We start from the raw sequence: 15,285 nt of genomic DNA on the forward strand, positions 1-15,285 counted from the left end.
CTTTAATATCCTTGTATATTTGTTTAAATAAATGGAACAGCATATAACCAGTGTATGCTTTCTATGAGATTTCAGCTATTTATGTATGTACTAAAACGTCACCATTCATGTATGTAGATCTTATATTTATTCAATATTATTTAGTGAGTATTTTTTCTTAGATTGTGCCATAAATCATGTATTTTTTATTAGTTTATATTTTAATTTGTGGGGAGTTAACTTCTTGTGAAAAAAACATTAATGCTTATGTACTATAATATTTTTAAAATAATTAGTTTGAGCAGCTTTATAGCAAATTTAGAAACTTATACCGAGCACTATTAATATTAGGTACTTGCATTATGCCTGTGAAAACATAGCTTTATTTTTCAAACATTTGTTTAAAAAAAACTTTGTATATTAATATATAAAAATAATTGTATTTTTCAAAAACATACACTGAATTATTTCATGGCTACCATATGACGAGCTTACTATGCCACATACATGATTTAAAAATTGATAACATATCAATTTCCACTCAACAGTCACAAAAAATATGTATGATTATATAAATTGTGAAAAATTCATACATAAATCTTGAGAGTAGAACTTACAAAACCTAAGTTTTTCATTAACTATATCAATGATATAAATTGAGTGCATTTTGCACATCTTCATTTGAAGATCCCGTTTTCTTGACTTACTTTACTGTTTTTACCTACACATTTTGAGTTTTTAACATAGACATCAATCTATTTATCTTTCTTGTTGCAAACTAGTAGTTTTGTTTAATGCACAGTAATGTTGTTTGTAAAATGTACTTCTTTCATATCGTGAGTCAATTATTCCGATGGGGATTAATTATTAGTAATATATTGTGTTAAGAATGCATCTTATTTCCTAGAATCGTTTTGTGTTCTCGGATTTAGGGTATACAGTTACCACCTCTTAAATGTTAGTGTTGACAGCAGCTAGATTCATAATACATGGTACTTATGTAAGTCTCATAATTAAGTACGTATTTAAAAAAATATTTTAAATATATAATTCTAATTTTTTAAATGAATGTTTTATTTCTTTCTTCCGGTAGAAAACCCTTCCATTTTAAATGTCATGTGTACGAGGTATATATATCCAGATAGTAAGGTTCCCTTTGACACATTAAAGAAAACAAGTAAATATTCAGAAAAAAAACATATGAAAAAATCTTTAGACCTAGATTTCTACATAACTCCCACCATTTTGTAGGCACTTGACAAAGCGCGGCACGAGCTTTTGTATTCCCACTTCATTAAAGGGGACGTTCACTTCGTTCCTTGCTGAGCACTAATGTGCATAATATAAAATAACCAATGTATGTGATCATTTTCACGACTGGTCTCACCCATCATCATCTTATTGTCACATGTTCTCCGTATACCTCACAGATCTTTGATGAATGTGGACCGGTTTAATGTTCTCTGTGTTTAGGAAACGAATTACAAATCCCATAAGCGGTGGAATTTTCAATTTTATTCAACACTTTCAGTCAGTTTTCGGTTGGCTAATAATGCCATAATGGCGTCAATTCCTTATCAAAAAGCTAGGGTAAGTACCACGCATACGCAAAACTGCTATCGCAGCGTTGCGTTGGCAGGAAATACAAACAGAACATACTTTCTGAATATACCTTGTATGAAAGTGGTAATCTTGCCACAAGACGTAAGTGGATTAAATTTAATAGTTTCCATCTAATTGGGAAACGTCTGTTTTTAATTTTCTGAATCCATTTCACATATGTTAAAAAAATTCATTATAAATAAATTGTTAAAAAATACCCCTTCACGAAAACGCGCCATGATTGATCATGACAATCCTAACGTCAAGATTCACATTCGTCTATAATGTTTGTTATTTTTTATTTCTTACTATATTTGTATAGGCCGTTATTGTCACGCGGTTTCTATGAAGGATTTTGACATTGTGAATTGTATATTTGTTGTGCATCTCTGGGTACTATGCAGTATTTATAATCTTTTCTTCCAGATATAACATATAAAAAAATTGTTGTAAAATCACCAATGTATGTAAATAAACACAGATGAAATAATATATGACTGTCTCTTCATACAAAGTACGTATTGGAAAGACAAAATGTCAAAATTTATTTTGAATTGTGATGCATAAGGGGTGTTGTCAATGCTAAGAAGCGTTTTTGCGGGAATTCAACATTTGTAATATTTCTAATGCTCCTAGTAATTTATTTTTTTAATTCATTTTATTGATATTTTTTAACTCACAATTGTAAAAAAAACGCATAAACTCTCAAGGGAGTAGAAAACGTTTTACTAGCACATTATTTACGTACTAATAAAAAAATATAACAATGACAATATCATATTATATAACATAATAATGAAAACCAAGGTAGAATTTTACATTCTCTGTGCTAGTGTAGGAACACTAAGAATCCAAAGCAAGAAATACACTCAACGGGTCAAACTGCCACTTTTTAATTAGGCTGAGGCTGGATCAGTGCGGCAAAGTATGCCAAAGCTGCACATATTTTCTCTTTAGCTTCGTCTGGAGCATGATGGCTGCTGGTTCCTAGCCGACTTCACCCTCAAATAGTTGTTGATTTAAGATTTTTCTGTTAAATTTTAGTTATGCTATTGTTATCAATAAATAGAGATTTGTATTCATTTTAATAAAAAGTTTCATTAAGTGATTTTTTTATGCGAATTATCGTGAGTATGAAAGTCTCCAAGTCTCAAGATATCGAAACTTGGTTTCCGAGTCTCAAGACTAGAAACCCTAATCACGAGTTGTCGTCGGTGAGTTGTGCTGACATATAAAAGTAGAACCTCGTAGCTATCAAAATACACTTAACATAGAAAAAAATGGCCACCCCGAAACTAAATCGCAACACATAATGTATACCTATTATAATTAAACTTGTGATGTTTAAAAGTAGTTCATTTTTATTAATTTTTTCATACATTTTTAAAAAACTTCACTGCACAATTAAATACTCTAAATTATGCCATGTGTAAGAAAACAATTTTATATCCAATTTTCCATAGAACTGAACATCCTCAAAATATTACTTTTTCAAAATAATTTCTGTAATCTAGCATGTGTTTATACTTGCCTTTGATAATCACTCGAGACCAACAAATAAAGGTTTGTTTCTTATCACTATGTATCATTTTCCTATCCGCACCCAGTGGTGTATAGGGCACTGGTACACTAATTAGAGCATATCTAGATCATTTTTCTAATATGAAAGGTAAAGTAATGAGAAAACAAATATTTCAATTTTGAAGGCCATTTTCAACAGACAAGTTTTGAATACTAGAAAATGGGAACTAAGTTAGGGTAGACTGGGGTTCGAACCTCTGTTCCATGGGTTCAGGAACTAACCACAGGACCAACCCAGTCGTTTCCACTTAATAATTTGAAAGTTTTGAATAATTGTTAAGGACAAGAATGTACAGGAATTAGTTATGAAGGCAACGGTAAAAAAATATCAAAACTTGGTGTGTGACGTAGTAATTCCATAACCGAGTATTAATTTAATGGACTGTTCCTTGCTAGATTTAAGACCCTGAAACCCCTAAAAACTGACTACATACAAAATTTGAAAGCTACAATATGATTTCAAACGATTCCTCCTTTACCTAGTTTTGAAATTTGACACCCAGAATGATCAATATGTGGCTGGAATACCAATGAAGTGCCCTATGCACCCAAAATGTGCAAATAAAAGCTAAGAAAACAGCCAAACTGTCAATTTTATAAGATAAAAATCGTATTAAGTAAAACACCTACCTCAATAAATGAGCAATCCACCTATAGATAGCAGCAAGCTGACGATTCTAGTTTTAGTTATTTTTTAAAGGCCTTATATTTTTAAAACAAACTGTTTTAACCTACCTTTGTTTAATTTCTAGACCATGATCTCTTCTAGCGATTTACTTCATACTCATAGTTTATTATTCATAAATACTTTTATTCTTTCAAACAATCAGAGAAATAGTAATATTGATATTCCAGAATAATTGAGTGTCATTAAATCTTAAGATATATATTTTTTTAACTGATGTGTGAATCGGGTTGTGGTCTCATGGCTAGTGTTGCTGCCTCGCGGATCAGAGGCCCGAGGCTCGAACCCTACCCTGCCCTAACTTGATTTCCGTTTTCTAATAGCGAGTTATTTAAAACTCATTAAAAATGGCCTCAAAATCGAAACATTCGGGTAAATAACAATGCAAATATTTATTTTTTTAAAAATGAGTAAAAACTTGCCGCGCAAAATGCGGTATACGAGTTATTTAAAACTCATTAAAAATGGCCTCAAAATCGAAACATTCGGGTAAATAACAATGCAAATATTTATTTTTTTAAAAATGAGTAAAAACTTGCCGCGCAAAATGCGGTATATACTGCCTTTTAGCAATGACAGACTCAATTTCACTCTTAACCTTGAGTTCGATATCGATGTGCGAAAAAAATGCGGTTTTAACTAGAGCAAGGCAAAAACGCTACTTATATGGAAGACAATGAATTTTAATGACTTTTTGATTTTTTTTAATGATTTAAACCAGGCAATCCCAAGACCGCAATCCTCCACTTAACCCTTCATGAAAAGCCCAACTACTTTTTAAAAAATCAAATCACGATCGCCTGCTAAGAGATTTCCCCTTAGATTTCAAGTGGAAATAATGTGGCGAATAATTTATAACCAAAAACAAAGAATAAAGAGAAACAAGATAATAAAGGGTTAAGAGGTGGGGATCGGATGAGGTCGTGAGAAAAAAGACTGATTATTTTTCAATTTTTATGTTTTATTTTTTTTATTTTGAAAATATAAATGACCTAGAAAGTAGTAAGTCTTGTTCAGCTAGTACGAAAAATATAAAAAAAAGCTTTGGCGTAAGTGCAAACACTTCCATGACGCTCCGAGGAGCCAATTTTCATACTCGAGGATTAAATTAAATTACAAAAATAAATAACTACTCATCATCATCATCGTCATCACGGCTCGCGCTTTTCCCACCACGGGGAGGTGGTGGGTATCCTGTATTCTTCGGTCCAATACAAAACTCGACACTTTATAATAAAATGTATTTAATAATATCTTACAATTACAAGAAATGACGAAGAGTAAGCTTGGTTTGAGCTGGCGGATAAATAACGCGCGGCGGCCGGCCGCGGCGCGGCTTCTAACATAGCGCCAGCCGCGGCGGGCCGCGGGTGGCGGGGGAGGGGGGAGGAGACTTAGAAGCACTTCCTGTGCACGATGGAGGGGCCGGACTCGTCGTACTCCTGCTTGGAGATCCACATCTGCTGGAAGGTGGACAGGGAAGCCAGGATGGAGCCTCCGATCCAGACGGAGTACTTCCTCTCGGGCGGGGCGATGATCTTGATCTTCATGGTTGAGGGAGCGAGGGCGGTGATCTCCTTCTGCATGCGGTCGGCGATGCCGGGGTACATGGTGGTGCCTCCGGACAGCACGGTGTTGGCGTACAGGTCCTTACGGATGTCCACGTCGCATTTCATGATTGAGTTGTAAGTGGTCTCGTGGATGCCGCAGGCTTCCATCCCCAGGAATGAGGGCTGGAACAGGGCTTCGGGGCAGCGGAATCTCTCGTTTCCGATGGTGATGACCTGTCCGTCGGGGAGTTCGTAGCTCTTCTCCAGGGAGGAGGAGGAGGCGGCGGTGGCCATCTCCTGCTCGAAGTCGAGAGCGACGTAGCAGAGTTTCTCCTTGATGTCGCGTACGATTTCTCTCTCGGCGGTGGTGGTGAAGGAATAGCCTCTCTCGGTGAGGATCTTCATGAGGTAGTCGGTCAGGTCGCGGCCGGCCAAGTCCAGACGGAGGATGGCGTGGGGCAGGGCGTAACCTTCGTAGATGGGGACCGTGTGGGAGACGCCGTCTCCGGAGTCCAGCACGATACCGGTGGTACGACCGGAGGCGTACAGGGACAGGACAGCCTGGATGGCCACGTACATGGCGGGTGTGTTGAAGGTCTCGAACATGATTTGGGTCATCTTCTCCCTGCGGACGATAGAAAGAGGTTAGTGAGGCCGGGTGGAACGGGGTAAGGGGTGGAAGAGATGTGAGCAGACTGCTAGTTACCTGTTGGCTTTGGGGTTGAGGGGAGCTTCCGTGAGCAAGACGGGGTGTTCCTCCGGAGCAACTCTGAGCTCATTGTAGAAGGTGTGATGCCAGATCTTCTCCATGTCGTCCCAGTTGGTGACGATGCCGTGCTCGATGGGGTACTTCAGGGTGAGGATACCTCTCTTGCTCTGGGCCTCGTCTCCGACGTATGAGTCTTTCTGTCCCATGCCGACCATGACACCCTGGTGACGCGGGCGGCCCACGATCGAGGGGAACACGGCCCTGGGGGCGTCGTCTCCGGCGAACCCGGCCTTGCACATTCCGGACCCATTGTCCACAACCAGAGCGGCGACCTCTTCGTCACACATATTGAGTTAGTCTGGGGAGAAAGCGAAACAAACATTGTAAAAGACCGTCACACATCAAACTATTTTACTGAAAATAGATTACATAATGATAAAATATTATTTAATATCTATCGTTCAACGAAACATTTATTCACTCCGCCCAAAGGTTTACAAAAAGTATTTAAAAGGAAATCTTGTCGGTTGAGTTCATACTAGCCGTTTGAAAAAATATATTGTTAGCTATTACAAACATTGATTTATCTCAAACGTTAAAACGTAATAAATTATAAGTGTCCTGTATGTTTATTAAATAAAAAAATATTAAAATTAAAAATGAAAAAAACCGAAAAAATATACGTTAATATTCATAGTTAATTAAAAGAGTAACATTTATTAAACAGGAGCGCTATAAAAATAAGTACTGCAATAAACTATTAGTATTCCCGAAGTCTGAGGAAAATTTCCCATACCAATAAACACTTTCGAGGGTAGCGAAAGCGATATCTATATTGAGGGCAAATTCCTCCGTCCGGAGGTGTCTACCTACACGTGAAACTAAAATGAAATCGATAAAATTCGCGATCTTTCCGCAGACCGGCCGGTTATTTTATAACGGATAAGTGGACTTATGGCGATTGTACATTATTTCCGGACCCACCGACAGATATTTAGGGATTAAGTTGCATAATTTTTTAAATATCAGATGGATAACTGCCGAGCGCGAGCGGCTCAATTTAAAAAATAACGGCCACACGCTACCACGCCCCGTCCGGCACTTCGGAGAACCGGCAATTTCTAATCCGAATTTCCGAGATATTTGAAAAACTTCGTATTCCCGAGTGAAGGTGATTCCGAAATGATTTAATCCAAATTGCACAATTATTCGCCATTATTTTAGTCACGAGGATACTGGGCCGACACGGGGTAACAGGCGCGACCACCTGGGGGATTCGGACACTTGTTCACTACACCACTAGACACATTCGAGAATTTGGGGCGCTAAACTCGTAACCGATTATTCTAAAAAGCTAATCAAACTTACATTGATTAATTACAGGTAACAATAAATTAATAACAGTCGGTTTGCACAGCCAAGATACTGCACAAAGCTCACAACACAAGAACTCTTCGACGAATGATGCCAAATGCCCGGTTAGGACAATATAAATGCGCGCTTATCTCGGCCCCCTCCCTCCCGTCCGGACCAATGGCGAGCGTCTTTACCATATATGGTATTGCAATGCACCGCGCCTGGCTAGACAGGGAGGGGCATATACTACGGCGTAGCTCTCTTTCTGGCGCGTACTACAATTCCGCAGATACGGCACACAGCTTTTCCCCGCTGATAAGTCGAGAGATAATACACAATTTCGTACGATGGTCATAAGTAATAATGATTCACGAAAAGAGCGTAATGACAAGGCGAGCCGCGGACACGAAGCGCGAGAAATTGGCGGACCGCATCGGCCATTACCCATTACTCGTGCCGGTTAAAAACCCGGTCAATGAAATCGCGATACATATTCCGCTAGTCGGCACATCACGCTCGAACATGGAAACATCTTCGTCGGCTACGGCGCTGGGGCTGACATATTCGGGCGTAGAAGCCCATCCAGCCTGCAGCGGGCGGCGGTTGGCCGCCAGCCAAACCCGAACGTCAGTCGGGACACTTGCAGACACTGCCTAGACACAACACTCCTCCCTTGGCCGGCTGCCAACTTTTCGCGTCATTAACACGCACGTCTGATAAAACATATTCCTTTGCCGTTATAACATTAAAAGACAACACCCCCAATTCGTGAAATTCAATTATGAATCGATATAAAAACGTACTTACCGGAGTCTCCTTAAACACAAGCGGACCACGCGCGAATATTGTCGCAAGTGGGAACGGCCGGTTGAATCAAACGTCTCCTACGCCTGTTGGAATCGCCGGGGGACGCAGATAGGAAATCGTCGATATAAATATTAATTTAAAACCTCAATAGGGATTATTTTATCGAAAGACAAGCTCAAATCCAATTTGGCGGACAATGCGAGTGAAAAAACGCGCAGACAGCCTTTGTTTTGTCGCTTTTCGAATCATATGTTTCTCGGAAAACCCCTTCGATTTGAATAGTAGTATCGCCCAGTTCCCCCACCGCTATCGAGCCGGTAGCATTACCATATATGGGCATAAAGAAAATCCTGGCTCGTGATTGGTCGAGAGCGGGCATGCTCGTTGGTACACTGCGATAGTAGTAGTAAACCCGACGTGGATCGGAAACTTCTACCTGTAGGTACCTATTACCTATTATTTGAGCAAGTTCACTATTCTCTATTCTCTCGCGTATCACCATACGGACTTACTATAGCCATAATATGCTGCCGATGGCTGAGAAGCGAGAATTCTAGCTATGCAAGATTGCAAGTATCTACCTACCGTTTCCCATTAGGTTACACGTGAGTAGTGAGTAGGGGCGACATTATGGATGTAACTGGAAAGAGACTCGTTTCACATTGCTGATCGACAAAATTCTAATCATTAAAATGAGAAGAAAATTCTTGCAAAAATTGATATTACAATATGAACATGAATAGATTAGATTGAGAATTAATTTTAGCTGGGTACCTACCTACTTACAACGATACAATATACATGTTTTTCCTACCTAATATTTGGGCAAGTTTAACAGGTAGACATTATCATTTTTTTTTGCAAATGGGGCGCATAAAAAAACCTCACCACATAATGTAGGTACCTGTATGATTTTTAACACAAACGTGACAAAAAAATAGCCAACCTGTTGTTGTTAAGGTTAGATTATTATTAGTAATTAAGATTGTAGGTATTTATATTGATTTTAAATGTAATATAATAATATCCGTAATAAATTATTAAAACAAGATTGAATTCGCGTTTGCTTTCAAACGCTTTTAAACTTTTCTTTTCAATATTTAGGTAGGTAATGCTAATTAATGTTTAGAAGAGCCTTTACTGTAATTTGAACAAAAATGACACTATAAAAATCATCGCATATTATTTACTATCTATTATAAGACATAGTAAGTACCTGCATAATATATGACATACTGCATACCGAATAAATATTATAATATTGACAAACGAGCTATTTGGCAATAATAAACATAAAAAACACGGCATTGAAGTAAAAACGAAAATATTATCCATACTTAAAGTATTATTAAATAATTAATAAATCAAATTTAATAAGCAAAGAAATTCTCAACAAAAAAATACCGTTACATATAAAAAAAAAAAATTATTTGTTTATTTTTCCATACACATATTATTTACAAAGATGTATAATTACAAAAATTCACTTAAGAAAAATACATCTTAAAATTAAGCTAAACCATGAATTGGAAAAAATGTACATACGAGTAGGTATATATATTTTTTCATCACAACAGGCCAAGAGACCCAATTACAGTGGTAAATTACAGCACAGAACGCCCAGGCTTGAGAACAATCATTTTTTTTTTTTATGTTCTCGCCGGGAATCGAACCCGGAAACCTTTCCGTGCGTGAGTCAAGTGTCTTAACCACTACACCACGGAGGCGTTGTTTATACAACTTATTAAACATGATTAAATTATTTGATTGATTCATAATATTCAATGTGAATTTTATTTATTAAATCAACATATTACAACAGAGATGAAGAACATTTCAGAGAAGGTAATACAGAAGTCCAGGTATCTACAGGGCTTATGACCTGCCATTGAGTGGTTCTCAGACTTCTATATTACTTTCTATTAAATGCTCATCTCTGTTGTAATATGTTAATATTAACAGCTCCCCAGGGAGTCGAATCCAGTCCTTGTCTACAAAAATTTGGACAAACTCAAAATATTGTTGATTTATTAAATCATTGCAAATACAGTAAAACCCCAACTGTCCAAATTAATGAGTGACAGATTTTATTGTTTTTTTCAATAATACAGCGAACATATTAAAAACCTACTCTAACGTGTCTAGCAAAGTCAATTGCATAATTAAATTAAAATTAAAAACTTCTCCTTTCTTTTTTATTTATTGATAACGATCTGAGTTCCGGATAACTGGAGTTTGGATAAACAGAGTTCTACTGTGTAAAAAAAAATAGGTAACACATAACCACCATCGAGGCTCTATTGAAAAATAATAAATTCAAATATAAATAGATCGAAAATGCAATAGAAAACCATTTAAATTTTAAATAAATTTACTAAAACATACAAAAATTAAATTTGGCATACTTAATTACGAGTAGGTACAATTCGTTTGCATGCTGCCTAAATTTCAGAAAAAACTTCGTTATGATGAATAAAAATGAATGAATGAAATAATTAATTAATTAATTAACACGTGAGTCAAGGTCCTGTAACTAAATAAATTTTAAAAACTGAACATTAAAAAAGAAATGCTTTCAATATCACCATACATTTTTCTATGTGCTTTACAATCAAAACACTTACAATCACGATCGACTACCTATTCGCTTTTTAAATATTTTTAGCGCCACGGGAATCGAACCCGAGACCTCTTGTAGGCAAACGCGCCGACCATTACACCACGAGGCCGACACACAGAGGCGAGGCACAGAACACCAGGGCTTGAGAAATATCACATTAGATTTTTGTGTTCTCAGCGGGAATCGAACCCGGGACCTTCCGTGCGTGAGTCAAGTGTCTTAGCCATGATATGAATATTTTATGTTTTATCGTTTTAAAAACTTGGCATCATTACGATAGGATTCAAAATCCGATTTTTTTAAACTTCACAAAAATGTCTCTATTAAGATGTATGTATAGGTAGAAATCCACTGAACCAAATATCCAGATCGTCATCACGATATTAACAATATAAGAGGCGTTTGTAATTTTAATTGAACTGTGCAATCTTCGCTGGACACGTTTGAGTAATTTTTTAATGCTATTCCAATTCGCCATATTATTTTAAAAGCAATGAAATCTGGCACCCATTAATCCGGATAGTTGAAGTTTTACGGAACTTAAATATTTTTTTTTTTCAGTAAATTAGTCCTTCTTAGCCATATCTGAATCGAGCGGTCCATAAGGATGGACATATATGGCCCCCTTGGACTGCATTGTACACATTGTAGTGAAGATGTCTCGATCTACTGTTTTGAAAGAACGATAAATCTTGCGCTTTATAAGAAGAGTAAGACCGATCATCTTCCCTTCCCTTCGTGTCAGAAAAAAAGGATCGAGATAGAATGCAATTGCATAACCAATGCAGTTGGATGCAATGAGAGAATGGTGGTGATAAAATTTGGACGCACTATTTTTTTTATTTAAAAAAAAAGGATTAACCCATTAAGCCTCAATATAAAGGCTTGTCAGCAGGTGGGAAAGAGGTGATATGGAAGGAGGTTATGAAAAATCCACCACAAATACGTCAGCGAAATTATTTAAAACAGCTGATTCTCTACGACCTTGACATTCCCTCTTGTTATAATTGTGTGAGGGTAGGACCCCTTCGACTCCTGACAGACGGTGAATCATCCCCTCGTAGGAGAGAACACGGAAACAGTAACATAGGGGACGAAAAGGGAGAATGACGTGGCGAGTTTTGGGTGGTTCCCCTCGCATTTTCACATATGAGTGCTTTAGCGAAAGTCTAAATTATTGTAACGCAAAAAAAAATGAAACTTCGTGCTTATAAAACAGACAAAATTCAAGACCCCATTCAAAAATGAATTATAATTTGATAGTTGATTTCATTTAAATAAAATACCCATGTAACTTGATTAATTACTACGCGTCTAGCAGCTACAGAGCACATTCAAGGATGGAATTCTAACAATTTAAAAATGATTTTAATAGTCATCATCAAAATCAATCCATGGGTACCGCATTGTGCGTTTGAACGCAGAATATCTCGATCATCTGTTTCAGGAAGGTGGGGCGATCGGTCTTACACTTTTAAGCGGAGGCGATACGGTTGGCGTGGCCACGTACTGCAAATGCCTCCTGGGAGCCTTAACCACGCTTGCCTACTTGACAAGTTTCCAGGTTCTCGACGTCCTGGATGTCCACTGCTGACTGTTCGTCTGCAGTTCAAGTCAGAACTACGGGACACGAACCTGACTCGGAATGATGTACAGGAGCTGGCAGCCAACAGAAATGCCTGGAGGATCTTCGCGGACACCATATGCTCCAACTAGGGAGCGGACCTGGAATAGTGATGATGAAAATAATAAAAAACTTTCGTGTTCCTAAATTTCTTTGTAGCTGTTCAGTTAAAAAATATGTGTATTTCGAAAATTTAGGTTTAAAAATGAAATATTTCAGTGAAAATCACCGTATAAACAAACATTTCATGTCGACCCTCCCAGGAATTGAACCCAGGACCCCAAACGTGGAAGGCGAACGTTCCCACCACTACACTACTAGGCGACCATTTCTCCATTTGCTAAAGCAGCAATCAAGTCGAAATCACTAGTCCAGGATTCTGGTTTTATTTAGCACAGAACGGAAACCTATTATTGTGAAAAAAAAAAAAGATTTAAAATTAAATAAGATTTCCTAAAAATCGATTGGGTACTATGCAGTCTGTCTGGTTCGGTGTCTACAATTGTATGTGTTAGCTTGTTTGTGTTTCCTTCACGTCTCAACGGAGGACCGATCGACATAATTTTTTGCATGGGGATAGCCGCAGAGGTGAGAAGTAAACTAAGATACTTATTTCATAAATAAAAGACGAGTGATACTTAATCCACAAATTTGGAATATCCGGTGACCGATTTCATTGCTTTCGAGACTGGTATCTTTATTAAGAGTTCAATGTATTTTTACAAAACAGAGGTAAGGACAGATAATTCAAAATCATATGAAAGTAAATTAAATAAAGTTATTTTTATCTTAAGGATCATTATCAAGATTTTTTCAGGTTAACTAATAAGTTGATATAATGCTATTTTAATGAGTTTAAGGATTTCATTTTTAGTATCCTATCCTTACCTCTGCTTTGTATAAATACATTGAACTCCTTAATAAAGATACCAGTCTCGAAGATGTCGCGAAAGCAATGAAACCGGTCACTGGATATTCCAAATTTGTGGATTAATGTATCATTCGTCTTTTATTTATATAATAAATTACAATGAACTTCTATCAAGAATTTTCGCTTACAAACTTAAATGTTTTAAGACACTTATTTTTTATCCTGAATTTAAAAAAACTGAAAACTTTATTTGAAAATGAGTATGCGGGATATCAAAAATAATAAATTTGAAATTAATTCTTTAAAGTTCTATAATGGTTAGTTCGGTTGCTTTTCGTTTTGGTTTTGTTGTAGGATTTTGGATTTGTGGGCAGAATAACGACGCAATGTCGCCATTTACTACGGATCTTCGTATTTTTTTCATGGCGATAGTTGGAAGACCGGCAGTCGATACAAACTACTTTCTGTTCCGAAAAAATATATCATTCCTTTATAATTATTTCTTCCTTATACTACGCGAGCGTAGCCGGGGGTAAAAACTAGTATAATAATATGTTTGCATTTTCTCTTGCCAGACAGCGGCAGCGTTAGCAGTAAACGGCGTAGACGCTGTATTAATAATAATAATAATATTTGGCTGATTTGTATAGCGCCATTTTTGTAAAAAATCACCTCAAGGGCGCTTTACGATTATATATCTAAACTTACATTCTAACTAAACTAAAGTGATATATTATATTTCCAGATTTTAAATTGAGGGTATGATAGTCTAAAGAAGTGGGATTTTAGTTGGGATCTGAACTGACTGGGACTGTCGATGATTCGTAAGTTTGAAGGCAATAGGTTCCAGGCAGAGGGGCTGGCGGCGGCAAAAGCACGATCTCGAAATCTAGTGTTTGGGGAGCGATGGATTTCGACAAGTTTTCCTCTTCCTGAATCAAATGCTGACCTAAGAGTAGATTTTCTTTGACATGTATTTTCCCTAAAACAAAGGTCCGATAGGTATTTTGAAGCCATTTCATGAAGGGATTTGAATACTGTCCGGCAAAGCTTGTATTTTATTCTCTCTGGGCTTTTTAACCAGTGCAAATTTCGAAGATGTGAGATGTGAGAATATTTTTGTACTCCCGCAATAAGCCTTGCTGCAATATTTTTAAAATTCCTTGCTTATTTTCTCTTCATCGCTTTGCCTGGGCCCGGGGCCACGTACTCAAATAAACGTAAATTCAACCACTTACTCTTTAATTGGATCTCTAATCCAAACAAATAAGAATAAAACTTACTGACTTGCATATTGTAAACACATAAACGTTTAGTAAAATTGAGTACACTTTGATGTGTATTGGGATACTTAATAACCGTTTCAATGAGGATTTTTGTTTTTTTTAAAGAATAACCCGCTAAGCCTCCTTTCAAGGCTTGTCAGCAAAAGGATTATGAACGACTATCTTCATCGGTATATACTGAGACGGTATAAACTATAGTCCTTAAAATATAGCTTGATTAAACTGACGGGAAATTACTGATCATGTACCGATCAAATCGATTTTATCAGTTTTTTCATGCAAACATGAAACTCTGTTCCCGAAAATTGATATAAAAACCTATTTCAGTGTGTTTAAGACAATTATTTACTAAAAAATAAGACATTTTATACTTTTTTTCATGAACAACAACAAATGTTTTCTTTCCCACCTGTAAAATTTTTGCAAAATGACGTAACCTTGTAAAAACGTCGTTAATAATTAGGTTTATGTTAGTTTTAAAGCTGATTTTATATAATTATGTGGATTTATATGCCAAGCACTGTATTAAAAAAAAAACAAGCCAGATACGAATGATTTTTCGGGTGTCAATATAAATCACTCCTTAGACGTTACTACAAAGTTATGTCGTCACTT

General features: G+C 36.8%; 1 protein-coding gene across 2 annotated transcripts; it reads right to left on the minus strand.

Moving 5' to 3' along the window:
• Nucleotides 1–5,074: 5,074 nt before the first annotated feature.
• On the minus strand, nt 5,075–8,318 carry LOC148277225 (actin-5C). 2 transcript variants are annotated; one of them, XM_088233156.1, is made up of 3 exons: nt 8,270–8,318; nt 6,104–6,464; nt 5,075–6,022 (listed from the first exon to the last, which is right to left on the minus strand). In XM_088233156.1, the coding sequence occupies exons 2-3, from the start codon at nt 6,451–6,453 to the stop codon at nt 5,242–5,244; spliced, it is 1,131 nt and encodes a 376-aa protein (XP_088089282.1). In that variant the 5' UTR covers nt 6,454–6,464; nt 8,270–8,318; the 3' UTR covers nt 5,075–5,241. The 2 variants fall into 2 exon arrangements, with proteins under 2 accessions (XP_088089282.1, XP_088089281.1); XM_088233155.1 differs by lacking the exon at nt 8,270–8,318 and adding an exon at nt 7,475–7,569.
• Nucleotides 8,319–15,285: the final 6,967 nt, after the last annotated feature.

Source organism: Micrasema longulum, unplaced genomic scaffold, assembly GCF_059751315.1.
Source record: "Micrasema longulum isolate JH-2025_06_02 unplaced genomic scaffold, ASM5975131v1 h1tg001067l, whole genome shotgun sequence".
Classification (NCBI taxonomy): Eukaryota; Metazoa; Arthropoda; class Insecta; order Trichoptera; family Brachycentridae; genus Micrasema; species Micrasema longulum.